Source organism: Pristiophorus japonicus, chromosome 16, assembly GCF_044704955.1.
Source record: "Pristiophorus japonicus isolate sPriJap1 chromosome 16, sPriJap1.hap1, whole genome shotgun sequence".
Lineage (NCBI taxonomy): Eukaryota > Metazoa > Chordata > Chondrichthyes > Pristiophoridae > Pristiophorus > Pristiophorus japonicus.
In genome coordinates, this window is record NC_091992.1 from 49,374,898 (window position 1) to 49,393,607 (window position 18,710).

Consider the following 18,710-nt stretch of genomic DNA (forward strand, 5'->3'; position numbering starts at 1 on the left):
CCTCCCACCCCTCCAATCCCCCACCCCGTCTCTCTCTTCCCCCTCACCCCGTCTCTCTCTTCCCCCAGCCCCCCGCCCCGAGACTATCTTCCCCCCCGAAGCTCTCTCTCTCCACCCTCCAGCTCTCTCTCCACTCCAGACTCTCTTTCCCCCCCACCTCCCCCAAGCTCTCTCTCTCCCACCCAGACTCTCACTCTCTCTCTCTCTCTCTCTCTCTCTCTCTCGCCCCCTCCCCCCCACCAAGCTCTTTCACTCTACCATTCCTTCTCCCCATCAGACTCACCTCAGCGGCTTGCAGCTCAGGTCTCTCTCTTCCCATCCGGACGCTTCTCTCCCCGGCCGGTTCTCTCCCCGGCCGGACACTTCTCTCCCCGGCCGGACGCTTCACTCCCCAACCGGTCGCTTCTCTCCCCACCCTGACGCTTCTCTCCCCGGCCGGACACTTCTCTCCCCGACCGGTCGCTTCTCTCTCCACCCTGATGCTTCTCTCCCCGGCCGGAGACTTCTCTCCCCGGCCGGACGCTTCTCTCCCCACCCTGATGCTTCTCTCCCCGGCCGGACAGACGCTTCTCTCCCCGGCCGGACGCTTCTCTCCCCGGCTGGACGCTTCTCTCCCCACCCTGATGCTTCTCTCCCCACCCTGACGCTTCTCTCCCCGGCCGGACGCTTCTCTCCCCGGCCGGACACTTCTCTCCCCACCCTGACGCTTCTCTCCCCAGCCGGACGCTTCTCTCCCCGGTCGGACACTTCTCTCCCTGGCCGGACACTTCTCTCCCCACCCTGACGCTTCTCTCCCCAGCCGGATGCTTCTCTCCCCGGTCGGACACTTCTCTCCCCACCTGAATGCTTCTCTCCCCGGCCGGACGCTTCTCTCCCCGGCCGGACACTTCTCTCTCCACCTGGACGCTTCTCTCCCCGGCCGGACGCTTCTCTCCCCACCTGGACGCTTATCTCCCCGGCCGGATGCTTCTCTCCTTGGCCAGACGCTTCTCTCCCCACCCGACCGCTTCTCTCCCCGGCCGGACACTTCTCTCCCCGGCCGGACGCTTCTCTCCCCAGCCGGACGCTTCTCTCCCCGGTCGGACACTTCTCTTCCCACCTGGACGCTTCTCTCCCCGGCCGGATGCTTCTCTCCTTGGCCAGACGCTTCTCTCCCCACCCGACCGCTTCTGTCTCCGGCTGGCAGCTTCTGTTCCCTCCCCCCCAGGATCTCTCTTCCCCATCCCCCGGTCGCTCTTTCCCGTATGCGGAATGTGGTCGGACTGATTGCAGGGTCCTACTTCTGGTTCGGAGTCGCACTTCCGGTTCCGGCACTTCCAGTTCGAATGGGAGGCATCGGGGGCAGGGACTAGAAAGAAAAAGTACAGTACAGATAGTCACTTCCCAGTCTATATTAGGATAATTGAAGTCCCCCATTATCACTGCTCTATAGTTCTTACATCTCTGTAATTGTTCTGCAAATCTGCTCCTCCATACATGTCCCACTAGTTGGTTGCCTATAGATTACACCTAGTAGTTTAATGGCACCTCTATTATTTCTTAACTCTAGCCATATAGATTCTGTCCTTGACCCCTCCAGGGCATTCTCTCTCTCCAGCACTGTAATATTATCCTTAGCCAATACTGCCACACCACCTCCTATGTTTCCTTCTCTATCTTTCCTGAACACGCTATATCCAGGAATATTTAATATCCAATCCTGCCCTTTTTTGAGCCCAGTCTCAGTTATTGCCACATCACATTCCCACGTGGCTATTTGCTCCTGCAGCTCACCAACCTTGTTTACTATGCTTTGTGCGTTCACATACACACACTGAAAACCTATCTTAGATCATCCTGTGTTCTCTCTTATTCTGACCCCACCTAATACCATACTATTTCTTGCTTTCGTGCTATCCATTTCTCCCAATCCTTTGTGCCCTTTGTTTCTCCTTTCTAATGCTACATCCTGGTGCCCATCCCCCTGCCAACTTAGTTTAAACAGCACTAGCAAACCTCCCCAGGAGGATATTGGTACTGGCTATGTTGAGGTGCAGCCCATTCGGCCTGTGCAGGTCCCACCTCTCCCAGAACCAGCCCCAATGCCCCAGGAATCTGAAGCCCTCCTTCCTGCACCATCTCTCCAGCCATGAATATATCTGCTCTTTCCTCCTATTTCTACACTCACTCATGCGTGGCAGTGGGAGTAATCCAGAGATTACTACCTTTGAGGCCCTGCTTTTTAATCTCTTTTCTAGCTCCCTAAAATCTGCATACCCACAAACACACACACAATATATATAATATACAAACATAAAACGAGCTCTATAGAGGAAATGTTGATTAGCAAGAATAATCCAGGTATCCTTATGAAAGTGAATTTCCAATAAAACCAGAAGCAGTACATAGCAACCAATTTGCTGCAGGGATTGGGGGAGAACGTATTGTTGTACTTGACAGCATTTTCCAGAATGAGCAGTTTTATTGAATTCATTTTTTTTTAGCCAGAAACAGTTTTCAGGACTATTAGAAACATTATCTGCAAAGTGGCACAGTACCAATGAGCTGGGCTTCCTGGAGGAAAAACCAAAACCTCTGGCTGGAATTTGCAGTGGGTAATAACGGCAAACTAACAGCGTTCGCTGTTGTTACCCCTTTGAAACTGACCGCAACTTCTGGATGTAGCGCATGTGCATCTAAACGCAGAAATCCTGAAGTTGCGGTCAGTCATTCACTGCTCCGACACTGACTCCGTTGTGCCTCACCCCGGCCAATAGCCGGCAATCAGTATTAGCAGTGAAATCAGTGAAACTGACGAAAATTTGGGCTTTTCCGCAGTAATATCACTGTTAAATATGTTAAATGTTAAGCTTTGTTGGATTCGGTGTAATTGGGGTTTTGCCAGCGTATTGACGGCTAAACAATGTTATGGCCCTGAAAAAATAGATTTTACTTTTGTGGAGTATCAAATTTCTCCATTACGATTAAAAAATTACAATTTTTAAGAAACTTTAAAAAATTTTAAAGTTTGTTCATGATGTTATCCCGATGCAAGAGTCCCAATCTTTGTTTTGCTCTCTGTAACATTTTTTAAAAGTCCAGATAAAAGCAGCTTCTCATTTCCTGGTTCCCTGTCTGTGAGAATTGTATCATATGATTGGCTGCTTAAACAGCTTGTTGACATCACAGCAGCATCGCACTAGGAAATTCCCATTATAGAGCGCTGCAATCAATTACGCGTCAAAAAAAGGCAAGCCTCTCACCACAGAGATCGTGTAAACAGCTTTTTTCGGGGCCAGCAGCGACGTCTTTACTTTGTCGCTGACTGCAAATTCTGGGTCAAAAAAGTATTATAATTAGATCGGGATCACACAATATTAAATATTCCTCAGTCATAATATTGGATTATCTGTTATCTTCCCAAAAAGATCATCTCAGGACCAGACCCTCTAAAAATGTCACACGTGACCCAGGTGACTGTTGCCTATTCAGCTGAATGTCCCTCCTTCTGGTCACATCCTCACCTCTTTTCATCATCAGCAGAAACCTTATCTATTGTTCCAATGTACCATAAGACATTTTTAACAGTTCATTGACCAACCATCAAGTTTAAAATATAAACAAAACAGAACTGAGCTGCTTGGGTTTCATGGGCTACAGTTTAGACGCCCATATTTTATATGACCCAGGTAGTGTTAACACAGTGCCCAGTGTTAACACTACCAAAAATGCTTCATTCCCAGCCTTGAAAATGCTCACCATGTCTAGAACAATATTCACCAAAAATTGCAGGAAAAATTATCAGCAAATATGCTGATTTTGCATAGAATACTTGTTTATTTTATCGATGGTTTGTGACTTTCAGTTTTACATGTTCACTTTCAAGCTAAATTTCTCTTTTTTAATTGTTGTAAATCTCCAATGTAAAGGGAAGGTGATTGCTTTGTGTTTGCGTTGGGAGCAAAAATTGTATTTTTGCCTGAAGCGCAAGCCATCTTCTGACAATTATTTAAAGCTTTGCAACAACAGACAAGGAAATGAAAACACTGCGGACATGTAAATTAAGCATTTTTGTGTTGGTTTCCATTTGCAGAAAACTACCTTTCACTCAAATTATATGCAAGATAATATTTGCACTTCTGTTCCCTAACTGCAGTTTATTTTTATATGTTTTTTTTAATGGTTTATGATCTCTACAAGGTAATTTCCATCATGTATGATGAGGCAAGTGGAAGAAATTGTGTGGGAGGTGGCAAAAAAACGCACTATAATTCCTGTATTTCTGGTGACAACTCAAAAATATCATAGAATTACATAGAATTTACAGCAAAGAAACAGGTCATTTGGCCCAACTACTCGATGCCCGTGTTTATACTCCACGGGATCTTCCTCCTCCCTTACTTCATCTAACTATCAGCATAGCCTTTTATTCCTGATGTGTCCTGGCCAATATTTATCCCTCAACCAACACCCCTGGAATAGGTTATCTGGTCATTTTTCTCATTGCTGTATGTGGGACCTCCCTTGCTACGTGCAAAGTAGCTGCCACATTTGTCTACATTTGCAACATTGACTGCACTTCAAAGTGTTTTGGGGTGCCCTGAGGATGGTAAAGGTGCTTTATAAATGCAAGTTCTTTCTTTCAATCAATCAAATTGACAGCTAGGTAAAATGATCTCATTGGTTTGTGGTGGTTACTGGTTGTTTATTGAAATCCACCGTAACAAAAACTTATCAAAAAATAACTGCAACAACTGTAAACCAAGAAAATATTTCACGTTTTTCCAAACTGCTTTTTGTGGCTATATTGGTGAATTACTAATAGATTTCTGTGGTGAGAATGTGATTTCTAAGAAATAAAGTAGCACAGCCAGCTCCAGATTATCTGGACTTTGTCAGTATTTAGCATGATGTCTGTGGATGTCTACATTAACAACTGTGCCAAAATGCCACAAATCCCAAGTTGAAATTTCAGCTTGTGAGGAATTCTTCTCAAAGGGTAACTTTAATACAAGGGAAAGCATTGAGTCTTTTTGGCTGCATTTATGGTATACCTATAGTGTCATTTCACGGCAATTAAAAAAAAATTGTTCCTGGGATGTGGGCATCGCTGGCAAAGCCGGCATTTATTGCCCATCCTTAATTGCCCTAGAGAACGTGGTGGTGAGCCACCTTCTTGAACTACTGAAGTCCATGTGGTGAAGGTATTCCCACAGTGCTGTTAGGGAGGGAAATCCAGGATTTGGACCCAGCGACGATGAAGGAACAGCGATATATTTCCAAGTCAGGATGGTGTGTAACTTGGAGGGGAACTTTCAGGTGATGGAGCTCCCATGCGCCTGCTGCCCTTATCCTTCTAGGTGGTAGAGGCCGCGGCTTTGGGAGGTGCTGTCGAAGAAGCCTTGGCAAGTTGTTGGAGTACATCTTGTAGATGGTGGACACTGCAGCCACGGTGCGCTGGTGGTGGAGGGAGTGAATGTTTAAGGTGGTGAATGGGGTGCCGATCTAGCGTGCTGCTTTGTCCCGGATGATGTCAAGCTTCTTGAATGTTGTTGGAGCTGCACTCATCCAGGCAAGTGGAGAATATTCCATCACACTCCTGACTTGTGCCTTGTAGATGGTGGAAAGGCTTTTGGGAGTCAGGAGATGAGACACTCGCCACAGAATACACAGCCTCTGACCTGCTCTTGTAGCCACAGTTCTTATGTGGCTGGTCCAGTTAAGTTTCTGATCTTTGCACCAGTAAGTAAATGCTGTCAAAAGTACATTAATAAATAAAAAATAAAGAGCTTCCAAGAACTTTGTGTCCAACCATTTTAAAGGCATCAATACATTTGTGTGATGTTGAGCAAGGCTGTCCTATTCCAGTGCATCTGCTCAGTATCATTGGTGTCAGCAGGTTAAGTCTGGGTAGAAATGGATTGATTCTATTTCTGCCAAAACTATAGAGTTTATATGTTGGAGACCAGCGGTTTATATAAAATACACCATCAAATAATGCCGAACAAGTAATGGCTCCGTGCCACAGTGGTTCTGAAAGTCAATTGGTTACTTAAGACCTCAAATCCAAGTGTAAATTTGAATCATATTTCTAAGTTAAAGTGACTTGTTTTGGCAAGTTTTTAAACCCTTCTGTTAAGTACAAGCATTGCTAGCATGAACTTTGTTTGTTTACATTCTGCAATTTGTGAGGGAATATATGGTTTCATAAATTGGATTTTTGACCTGTCCTACAGGGCTGTTTTGATGTGCTGAATTTTCCATTTGTGCAGAATAATGCAGGGAATGTGTATTAGAACTGTCTGTAATGTTATATGCTGAAGGAGTACACATTATGACTGTTAGAAGGGTTTAACCCACACAGTTCATTGAAATGACGAATGTTATTCTGTAGATAAATTGGAGATATTGGATTATCGGCGTTAAAGCAGAATTTGGGGCTCCAAATCATTAATATTTAATACACAGATTATTTTTTAAATATCTAGTTCCTTACAGTAATTATTTTATTCAATTTGATAAGTAAAAAAGCAGTTTAAAGCAAATATCTCCATAGCAAAGTCATTTTAGGATAGATTTTGAGTACCCTCGCCTGGTGTTAACTGGGCGATAATGTCCTCAAAATACTGTCGGTATCCTTACACCCGCCCCCCTCCCCGGTTAAAACCGGCATTGCAGCCAGTACTATTTTAAAAGGGGTCTACTGCCGGGTGTCCAAAGTGCCCACCTGTTTCAGGCGGTAGGCTTCTTTTAATAAGTTAAAAAGAAAGCGGTTAAAAAAGTATACAAGAGCCTGGGCTTCATAAATAGAAGCATAGAATTCAAAAGCAAGGAAGTTATGATGAACATTTATAAAACACTGGTTCAGCCTCAACTGGAATATTGTCTCCAATTCTGGGCACCCACTTTAGGAAGGATGTGAAGGCATTAGAGAGGGTGCAGAAAAGATTTACGAGAATGGTTCCAGGGATGAGGGATTTCAGTCACGTGGATAAATTGGAGCGGCTGGGGTTGTTCTTCTTAGAGCAGAGAAGGTTGAGAGGAGATTTGATAGAGGTGTTCAAAATCATGACAGAAAACTGTTCCATTGGCAGAAGGGTCAAGAACCAGAGGACACAGATTTAAGATGATTTTTTTACGGAGCGAGTGGTTCGGATCTGGAATGCACTGCCTGAAAGGGTGGTGGAGGCAGACTCAATCATGGCTTTCATGAAAGGAAAACATTTTCAGGGCTACAGGGAAAGGGCGGGGGAGTGGGATTAGCTGAAGTGCTCTTGCAGAGAGCCGGCATATGCCAAATGGCCTCCTTCTGTGCTGTAACCATCTTTGATTCTCTGTGATTCTAATATGGAAATCAGGGTTCTATGATATATATATAAGACCCTGATTACTATTTTAGATGGAAGTGCTCAGAGCCTGCACTTCAATCAGTTCTATAGCCAATAGAAGAAACTAGTAAATGTAAGTCTTGAATTATTTTGGTAGGCGTTCTGCAACTTGCCTGGTGAATATAAATAAGCCTCAAAATCCCGGGGGCCACTTTTCTGCCTAAAAGTCAAAACCTACCCCTTTATGTTTTTGTGAAAATAAAGCAGACTCTTGTTTGCATTCCTTGCTCTCTTCCGATAGCCCATATGTGCTCTGTATCAAATAATTATCCATTTTTCCTTTAAAAGGTTCAGTGTTCTCTATATCTCAACTACCCTCTATTTACTGTGGTCACTTATTTCTCATCCCCTCGAAGTAAGACAAACTTCGTGGGGATGAGAAATAAATTGAATCAAGTAAACTGGGCTGAGCTGTTAATGGGTAAACCTATAGACAAACAGTGGAAACCTGGTGGCTTCCACCCTAGGATATTAAAAGAAACAGGTAAGGAAATTACAGCTGCATTAGTCATAATTTTCCAAAGCTCTCTATATTTAGGAATTGTGCCTTTGGATTGGAACATTACAAATGTCACTCTCACCATTTAAGAAAAGAGGGAGGAAGAAGCCAGGTAACTACAGACCTGTCATTTTAACATCACTTGTAAGGAACTTACTGGAATCTATCATAAAGGACAGAGTGACAGAGAACTTGAACAAATATGAGCTGATTAAAGGGAGTCCGCATGGATTTGTGAAGGGTAGGTCTAATCTAGTTGAATTTTTTTTGAGGAGGTCACTAACATAGTGGACAGGGAGAGTCTCTATGGATATTGTCTTTGTGGACTTCCAGAAGGAATTCGCTAAGGTTCTGCACAAGAGATTATTAGCAAAACTAAAAGCACACGGAATTTGGGTGCACTTGTGATGTGGGTTGATAATTGGTTGAGAGGTAGGAGACAGAGAGTAGGGATACAAGGAATGTTCTCTGATTGACAGGATGTGACATGGGGTTTCTCAGCTTTTCACCATTTATATTAATGACTTAGATGAATGGCTAGAGAGTTGTATATACAAATTAGCAGATGACACCACATTAGGAAGCACAGTAAGTTGTGTAGATGGGAGCAGGAAGTTACAGAGGTAAGGATAACAAGAGATTTATATCAAAGGTGGGTAAAACGATGAGAGATACAGATCAACCATGATCTAAGTGAATGGTGGAACAGGCTCAAGGGTCTGAATGACCTACTCTTGCTCCTGTGCTCACTGTGGTAAAGCATTCTGTATTGCAATAAGCCTCTGTGTAAATTAATTTCACCTTTTCTTCTGCCTGGCTGTGAGATATTTGCTAAATTGGGATTATTTCTGTGCCACTCCCTCTTCTTTCCTCGTTCTCCAGCAAACGAAGGCAAGGGTATTAGAAGTGAGGGTTATCCTAGCTTCCACAATGTGAGTGAAAGGACCCCATTAAAAACAGCTATTGCGCCTGTAGTTTTAATCATTTGGTGTGGGAAAATGTCCAGCCTCCAACTGGCAATTACGCACAGGGACCTGGCTGAAATCAGGAGCTGATCCAACATCTCTCCCACACACACTTCCCAAAAATGTACTTATGTTATTGCGAAGTATGAATTTTTTATTTTGTTCCATCCTTATTTGTGATGGGGTGGGGAGCTGTTAGACGGGCAGAGTGCTTCTGAGATTTGAAGGATATTGAAGTGAAGAAATCCTCTGGGCACTGGGGAGATGTTGGAGGGAAACCATTTTTAATTTAAAAATTCAGTTTTCTGAAAGAGCATGTCCCAGCATTACCCCTCTATAAATGCAACACCAGTTGGTGTGGGAGAACAGAGGCAGTATTTGGAAGAAGTGTATACAATTCTATATGTGTTACCTACAATTTTGATTATGATTGGGTTTGAATCTTGTTCTATGAACCAATTGTTTTGGTTTAAGGACCCCATTGAGTCTATCATTTTCCCATACCAGCTATTCATGTGGCCTCTGTGATCAAATTTGCCAATTTATTGCCAAATTAGCAGTTTTGTAGATTATGCTAAATAAGTTCCATACTCTGAGCCAAATTTGAATGTGTATAGTTAAATATATCTGCACCACATACATGATGTTCTTTTAAATTCTTGCAGGTAGTCTCCCCACTGATGGAGGTTGTACTGGGAGAAGCGCCATTGACTGTTGCTGATGATAAAGTCACCATCACTGACCTCCGAGCAGAACTGGTCTCCGGTCTATCGTTGAGCCTGCAATCTAATCCTGGAACCAGCCACACCTTCATCGCCAAGACAACGGCCCGTCAGCGCCTGCAAACATTCAAACAGGTACTGGGGGCCATGTTCACTATAGGAGAATAGCCACTCTTGTATCTTATCCATTGGAAAACTGGTATTTGGTAAATGTTCAAGGCACACAAGAGGAAATTCTTCTTCTGCAGAGGAAACAGGGGCAGGGATGCATTACAAAAGGCAGGTCCCCCATGGGTTGTAACTCGGCCTGGCTTCTGCATTGCATTTCCAGCCTCTCACCTCATTTTCCTTTGGCTACTCATGCTATATTCCCATTTACAGGGATGCGAACTGATACCCGATACTATAACCAGCTCTGAAACCTGGCCAACTGCAAGTAAAATTCTTTATTGTTAAGCTTCCCTTGCACCTCCCACTCCAATCTCCAGGAACCTTTGAACCACTCAGAACATTCTTAGTAGCCAGAAGGCCCTGATCTTGGAGGCCCACCTGAGGAATCTGCAGCTGTGCTTAGATTTGCATCTTATTTTAAGTGTACAGCCCAACAAGGAGCGAGGAGCGGGTATGGACATGGCTGGAATTCCCCATAGCCATGCAAATGAATGGAGAAGGGAAGATACATGCACAGGGGCCAATTTTCCACATGGCCGATATTTGGCGCAGTTGTAGAGGTACGTCCGATTTTTTTTAATGGCCAACTGCGGCAAAAAAAGTTCCAAGTTTCGCCGGCATAACCTTTCATTTTGGAGCGGCACAGATTATACTGAAGCTTTGTGGGTGGAGCTTAATTGTGCCGAAAAACTGAGGTTGCCAGGGTAACGAGAGACACATTGAAGAGCTGAGGCTGCAAAGTGAAACATACAAGATGCAGCAAGACAGATGCAGATACATATTACCATTGCCAAGATCGCTTCACCTCTGTTTATCGGAAAATTGTAGTGACAAACTATCATACTCTGCAATATTTTTTTCTTTAATTTTAGATGAAACAGGCCTTATAAAATGAAAGTCATTCCACACACAATCGCACATTAGGTTATCGCTTTTTTGTAAAGCCCCGGGGCCGGTGCCATCCCGGGCCAAAAGACCCCCCGCCCCAGGTGCCGGTGCCGCTGCTATCCCGGGCCGAAAGGCCCCCTGCTGGTGCCGCTGTTATTTATAATGGGGAACAAAGAAATGGCGGACCAGTTAAACAAATACTTTGGTTCTGTCTTCACGAAGGAAGACACAAATAACCTTCCGCAAATACTAGGGGACCGAGGGTCTAGTGAGAAGGCGGAACTGAAGGAAATCCTTATTTGGCGGGAAATTGTGTTAGGGAAATTGATGGGATTGAAGGCAGATAAATCCCCAGGGCCTGATGGTCTGCATTCCAGAGTACTTAAGGAAGTAACCCTAGAAATAGTGGATGCATTGGTGATCATTTTCCTTCAGTCTATTAGCCCTGGATCAGCTCCTATGGATTGGAGGGTAGCTAATGTAACACCACATTTTAAGAAAGGAGGGAGAGAGAAAACAAGTAACTATAGACCGGTTAGCCTGACATTGGTAGTAGGGAAAATGTTGGAATCAATTATTAAAGATGAAATAGCAGCACATTTGGAAAGCAGTAATGGGATCTGTCCAAGTCAGCATGGATTTATGAAAGGGAAATCCTGCTTGACAAATCTTCTAGAATTTTTTGAGGATGTAACTGATAGAGTGGACAAGGGAGAACCAGTGGATGTGGTGTATTTGGACTTTCAAAAGGCTTTTGACAAGGTCCCACACAAGAGATTGGTGTGCAAAATTTAAGCACATGGTGTTGAGGGTAGTGAACTGATGTGGATAGAGAACTGATTGGCAGAAAGGAAGCAGAGAGTCGGGATGAACGGGTTCTTTTCAGAATGGCAGGCAGTGACCAATGGGGTGCCGCAGGGCTCAGTGCTGGGACCCCAGCAATTTACAACATACATTAATGATTTGGATGAGGGAATTGAGTATAATAGCTCCAAGTTTGCAGATGACACTAAGCTGGGTGGCAGTGTGAGCTGTGAGGAGGATGCTAAGAGGCTGCAGGGTGACTTGGACAGGTTAGGTGAGTGGGCAAACGCGTGGCAGTTGCAGTATAATGTGGATAAATGTGAGGTTATCCACTTTGGTGACAAAAACACAAAGGCAGAATATTATCTGAATGGCGGCAGATTAGGAAAAGGGGAGGTGCAACGAAACCTGGGTGTCATGGTTCATCAGTCATTGAAAGTTAGCATGCAGGTACAGCAGGCGGTGAAGAAGGCAAATGGTATGTTGGCCTTCATAGCTAGGGGATTTGAGTATAGGAGCAGGGAGGTCTTACTGCAGTTGTACAGGGCCTTAGTGAGCCCTCACCTGGAATATTGTGTTCAGTTTTGGTCTCCTAATCTGAGGAAGGATGTTCTTGCTATTGAGGGAGTACAGCGAAGGTTTACCAGACTGATTCCCGGGATGGCAGGACTGACATATGATGAGAGACTGGATCGACAGGGGCTGTATTCACTGGAGTTTGGAAGGATAAAAACATAGAAACATAGAAAATAGGTGCAGGAGTAGGCCATTCGGCCCTTCGAGCCTGCACCGCCATTCAATGAGTTCATGGCTGAACATGCAACTTCAGTACCCCATTCCTGCTTTCTCGCCATACCCCTTGATCCCCCTAGTAGTAAGGACTACATCTAACTCCTCTTTGAATATATTTCGTGAATTGGCCTCAACCACTTTCTGTGGTAGAGAATTCCACAGGTTCACCACTCTCTGGGTGAAGAAGTTTCTCCTCATCTTGGTCCTAAATGGCTTACCCCTTATCCTTAGACTGTGACCCCCGGTTCTGGACTTGCCCAACATTGGGAACATTCTTCCTGCATCTAACCTGTCTAAACCCGTCAAAACTTTAAACATTTCTATGAGATCCCCTCTCATGCTTCTGAACTCCAGTGAATACAAGCCCAGTTGATCCAGTCTTTCTTGATATGTCAGTCCCGCCATCCCGGGAATCAGTCTGGTGAACCTTTGCTGCACTCCCTCAATAGCAAGAATGTCCTTCCTCAAGTTAGGAGACCAAAACTGTACACAATACTCCAGGTGTGGCCTCACCAAAGCCCTGCACAACTGTAGTAACACCTCCCTGCCCCTGTACTCAAATCCCCTCGCTATGAAGGCCAACATGCCATTTGCTTTCTTAACCGCCTGCTGTACCTGCATGCCAACCTTCAATGATTGATGTACCATGACACCCAGGTCTCGTTGCACCTCCCCTTTTCCTAATCTGCACCATTCAGATAATAGTCTGTCTCTCTGTTTTTACCACCAAAGTGGATAACCTCACACTTATCCACATTATACTTCATCTGCCATGCATTTGCCCACTCACCTAACCTATCCAAGTCACTCTGCAGCCTCATAGCATCCTCCTCACAGCTCACACTGCCACCCAACTTAGTGTCATCTGCAAATTTGGAGATACTGCATTTAATCCCCTCGTATAAATCATTAACGTACAATGTAAACAGCTGGAGCCCCAGCACAGAACCTTGCGGCACCCCACTAGTCACTGCCTGCCATTCTGAAAAGTACCCATTTACTCCTACTCTTTCCTGTCTGCCAACCAGTTCTCAATCGACGTCAGCACACTACCCCCAATCCTATGTGCTTTAACTTTGCACATTAATCTCTTGTGTGGGATCTTGACGAAAGCCTTCTGAAAGTTCAAATACACCACATCAACTGGTTCCCCCTTATCCACTCTACTGGAAACATCCTCAAAAATATCCAGAAGATTTGTCAAGCATGATTTCCCTTTCACAAATCCATGCTGACTTGGGCCTATCATGTCACCTCTTTCCAAATGCGCTGCTTTGACATCCTTAATAATTGATTCCATCATTTTAACCACTACCGATGTCAGGTTGACCACTCTATAATGTCCTGTTTTCTCTCTCCCTCCTTTTTTTAAAAGTGGGGTTACATTGGCTACCCTCCACTCCATAGGAACTGATCCAGAGTCTATGGAATGTTGGAAAATGACTGTCAATGCATCCGCTATTTCCAAGGCCACCTCCTTGAGTACTCTGGGATGCAGACCATCAGGCCTTGGGGATTTATCAGCCTTCAATCCCATCAATTTCCCCAACACAATTTCCCGACTAATAAGGATTTCCCTCAGTTCCTCCTTCTTACTTGACCCTCTGACCCCTTTTATATCCGGAAGGATGAGAGGGGATCTCATAGAAACATATAAAATTCTGACGGGACTGGACAGGTTAGATGCAGGAAGAATGCTCCCGATGTTGGGGAAGTTCAGAACCAGGGGACATAGTCAAAGGATAAGGGGTAAGCCATTTAGGACTGAGGTGAGGAGACACTTCTTCACTCAGAGAGTTGTTAACCTGTGGAATTCCCTACCGCAAAGAGTTGTTGATGCCAGTTCATTGGATATATTCAAGAGGAGTTCGATATGGCCCTTCCGGCTAAAGGGATCAAGGGGTATGGAGAGAAAGCGGGAAAGGGGTACTGAGGTGAATGATCAGCCATGATATTGAATGGTGGTGCAGGCTCAAAGGGCCAAATGGCCTACTCCTGCACTTATTTTCTATGTTTGTATGTTTCTATCCCGGGCCAAATGGGTCCTTGCCGGTGCCACTGCTATCCCGGGCCAAATGGGTCCTTGCCAGTGCCGCTGCTATCCTGGGCCGAAAGGCCCCACCGCCCCAGGTGCCAGTGCTGCTGCTATCTTGAGGCCAAATGGCTCCTTGCTGGTGCCGCTGCTACCCCGGGCCAAATGAACCCTCCCCTGCCGGTGCTATCCCGGGCCGAATGGCCCTCTGCCAGTGCCGCTGCTATCCCGGGCTGAAAGGCCCCTGCCCCAGGTGCCAGTTGCTGCTCTCCCGGACGGAAAGGCCCCTCCGCCCCCAGTGCCATGTCTTCAGCTGCACTAAGACAATGCCGTCCAGGATTGGCTAACTAACAGAGAACAGAGAGTCGGGATAAATGGTTCATTCTCTGGTTGGCAACCAGTAACTAGTGGGGTGCCGGAGGGGTCAATACTGGGACCCCAACTATTTACAATCTATATTAACGACGTGGAAGAAAGGACCGAGTGTAACGTAGCCAGGTTTGCTGACGATACAAAGATGGGAGGAAAAGCAATGTGTGAGGAGGACACAAAAAATCTGCAAAAGGACATAGACAGACTAAGTGTGTAGGCAAAAATTTGGCAGATGGAGTATAATGTCAGAAAGTGTGAGGTCATGCACTTTGGCAAAAAAAAATCAAAGAACAAATTATTATTTAAATGGAGAAAGATTGCAAAGTGCTGCAGTACAGCAGGACCTGGGGGTACTTGTGCATGAAACACAAAAGGATAGTATGCAGGTCCAGCAAGTGATCAGGAATACCAATGGTATCTTGGCCTTTATTGCAAAGGGGATGGAGTATAAAAGCAGGGAAGTCTTGATACAGCTATATAAGGTATTGGTGAGGTCACACCTGGAATACTGTGTGTAGTTTTGGTTTCATATTTACAAAAGGATATACTTGCTTTAGAGGCAGTTCAGAGGAGGTTCACTAGGTTGATTACGGAGATGAGGAGGTTGACTTAAGAGGAAAGGTTGAGTAGGTTGGGCCTCTCTCTACTCATTTGAATTCAGAAGAATGAGAGGTGATCTTATCGAAAAGTATAAGATTATGAGGGGACTTGACAAGGTGGATGCAGAGAGGATGTTTCCATTGATGGGGGAGACTAGAACTAGAGGGGCCGCCCATTTAAAACAGAGATGAGAAGAAATGTCTTCTCTCAGAGGATTGTAAATCTGTGGAATTCGCTGCCTCAGAGAGCTGTGGAAGCTGGGACATTGAATAAATTTAAGACAGAAATGGACAGTTTCTTAAACGATAAGGGAGTAAGGGGTTGTGGGGAGCGGGCGGGGAAGTGGAGCTGAGTCCATGATCAGATCAGCCATGATCTTATTGAATGGCGGAGCAGGCTCGAGGGGCCGTATGGCCTACTCCTGCTCCTATTTCTTATGTTCTTATTTTCTCTGCGCCGATTTTCTGAAGTGCAGGTAAAGTTTTTCAGATCGGTGCACTGCGCCGTTTTTGAAAAAATCCTATTTGGCCAAACTCACCTATGTGGCCAGTGAGGTCAAAAACTCAGGAACTAAAAAAATCGGCCATAAGTAGTTTAGGATGGCGCAGAAACTTTGGCGAAACTTGCAGGTTTAATCTGTTCCAAAAAAAACAGCATAGGCTAAAAAAATGGCGCTGAATGGTGATGAAACTTCAGCCCTATAGGTTTTACACACAGGTGCAATATACTTCCCCAGTGCCCAAAGAGGAATATCTTCCATACTGTGTTTCCACTATAAAGAGGCTGTTAGTCAAATGGCAAATTAAAATTTATTAACATTTGTTGTGAGGTTGCAGAGCTGAGGTATTCTATGCAATCTATTTGTACAAAGATACTATTGATAGCACTTGATCAACACAAAGACTGTACAGTGCACAGGTTTAGTCACAATCAACAACAACAAATAACATTTGGAATATACAGCAGGTCAGTCAGTATCCAAAAAGAAAGGTAGGTTAACATTCCGGGTGGTATCCTTTATTGGGTGTGAACCAAACAACTTTAAGTAGACAGTTACTGATAACTGTACTTAACTGGTATTTATACTGTGTTATAGTGTATGTTCCTGAAAATTCTTCCTTTGTTTTGCTGCAGCTATAAAAATCCCTGGTTAGACCACATCTGGTATACAGTTTTGGGCACTGCATCAGAATGTTACCAGGGTTCTAAAGGTTAAATTATGACGAGAGATTAGGTAAACTAGGCTTGGATTCACTAGAATGATGTGATTGAGGTTTGTAGGAATTTGAAAGGAACTGATGGGATAGATAGAGGGAAACATTTTCCAATGGATGGGTGGGGGCGAGTCTAGGACAAGGGGACATAACCTTAAAATCAGAGCCAGGCCATTCAGGAGAGAAGTTAGGAAACACTTCTTCATGCAAAGGGTAGTAGAAGTGTGAAACTCTCTCGCACAAAATGCAGTAGATGCTAGCTCAATTAATCATTTTGGCTTCAATCCATAACCTTGTGCCTCAGAGGCAAGCATGCTACCACCATGCCAAAACTGAAACCTAGCTAATAGAAATAATCCCTATTTTTGACAAGTATAATAGAGACACAGTGTAGATGTTCCCACTGCCAGAGAGAATTGGGATAAAATATTGTAGCCACACCTTCGATAGAGTGCAGCTTCCCCAATGGAAACTGCGAATCATGGAATCTATGTATGGCTGTTGAGGAACAATAATAAAATCGAAGATGGATATGAGTTTTCTAGCCCAAGGGTATTAAAGGATATGGTGCCAAGACAGGTAAATGCAATTAGGATACAAATCAGCCATGATCTCATTGAATGGGGGAAACAGGCTCGAGGGGCTGAATGGCCTGCTCCTGTTACAATGTTCCTAAAATAGAAGAGACAAGTCTTCTGAAACCTTTAGCGTTGTTTCAGAACACTATTCTCAGACAAAACCTGTTTCTTTTTAAAGCCATTTTAATTGCTGTATGAAATTGGTAATTAAAGAAAGAACTTGAACTTATATAGAGCCTTTCACAATCTCAGGATCAAATTGCTTCACAGTCAATTAAGTATTTCTCCAGTGTAGTCACTGTTCTAATGTAGGGCAATGTGACAGCCATTTTCACACAGCAAGATCCAACAAACAGCAATGAGATAAATGACCAGATCATCTGTTTTAGTGATGTTGGTTGAGGGTATATGTCAGCCAGGACATCAAGAAAACTCCACTGCTCTTCTTCAAATAGTGTCATGCTACCTTTTACATCCACCTGATAGATCAAACATTGAAAGATGGCAACCCACCCCTAGTCCCTCAGTATCGCATTGAAGGATCAGGCTAGTTTATGTGCTGAACTCTCTGGAGCTTTGGTTTGAACCCATAACCTTGTGCCTCAGAGACAAGAGTGTTACCATCGAGCCAAGGCTGACGCCTAGCTCATAGAATCCCTATTTTTGACACGTATATTAGAGACAGAGTGTAGGTGTTCCCACTCCCACAGAGAATTGAGATAAAATATTGTAGCCCTACCTTCGATGGAGTGCAGCTTCCCCACTGGAAACTCCGAATCATAACATTGCCCCTATGTATGACTGTTGAGGATGAATGTATATTGTTGTTTTGAGACTAGAAAGGGCACTGTGACTTTACAGAATTATATAGAATGTTGCACCAGGCAGCATTATATGAAAAAGAGAAATTGCCAAAGCTTGTGAGAAGCAATGGCAGGTAATAGTTCCTGTTGTCCCCTGATATGCGTATGCACTGATGAAGACCCTGTTAACTTGCATATGGGGAATGCAGGAGAGGTAAATAACCTCAAAGATCAGACAACAAAAGGAGCCCAATTAAGAATGATTATGCAGTTCACAGTGATGAGTGAGGTAGATTTATTTTAAGCTAGTATGTTGAGTATTTCCAGCATTTTCTGTTATTTTTATTTTAAGCTATTTGTAGCAGCTGTGTTGGAACTGTTTTCAAAACAGTTAGTTGTACTTTTGAGTAAATCAGAGTAAACCAGTGGAGTACTGATGATTAAATTGTGAGAGTCGGCTTAATCTCTCACTGCCCAGTAGAGGTTTGGCTTCAAACCTGACACCATGTTAGACATTAAGGCCAAGATTTGGTGACCACTTAAAAGTTTTTTGACATAAATTACTCATGAGAATTTTAAAATACACTCTTAGAGTATTTTAAGTTAAGATGATAGATGGGAGTAATTACAATAAATCTAATCTTGAGGTTCTGTTGATAACCGCATGAACAAAGTTTCATTGCCAATGTCACTTGAATCCGGAGACACGTTATGGGGGGATTTAGCCCCCTTCATCAGATGGAAACTTATTTCTCTTGCTTTTTTTATAACAAATTCTTCTGATGATGGCAATGGAGTAAATGTTTTTGAAGAATTACTGAGCCTGATGGTGAAGGATGCAGGATACTAAAATTAAGTACAACCGGTGCTGACATTTAGACCTTTATGAGCCAATATTTCTTC

The 18,710-nt window shown here is 44.1% G+C and overlaps 1 protein-coding gene across 2 annotated transcripts in view; it reads left to right on the forward strand.

Annotated features, from left to right (window-relative positions):
• tmem132e (transmembrane protein 132E) overlaps nucleotides 1–18,710 on the forward strand; it is a 999,351-nt gene that overhangs the window by 932,634 nt on the left and 48,007 nt on the right. For both annotated transcript variants that reach the window (XM_070857286.1, XM_070857287.1), the window contains exon 8: nucleotides 9,497–9,688. In XM_070857286.1, coding sequence (XP_070713387.1) covers nucleotides 9,497–9,688 — 192 coding nt within the window. The remainder of the gene's footprint in view (nucleotides 1–9,496; nucleotides 9,689–18,710) is intronic.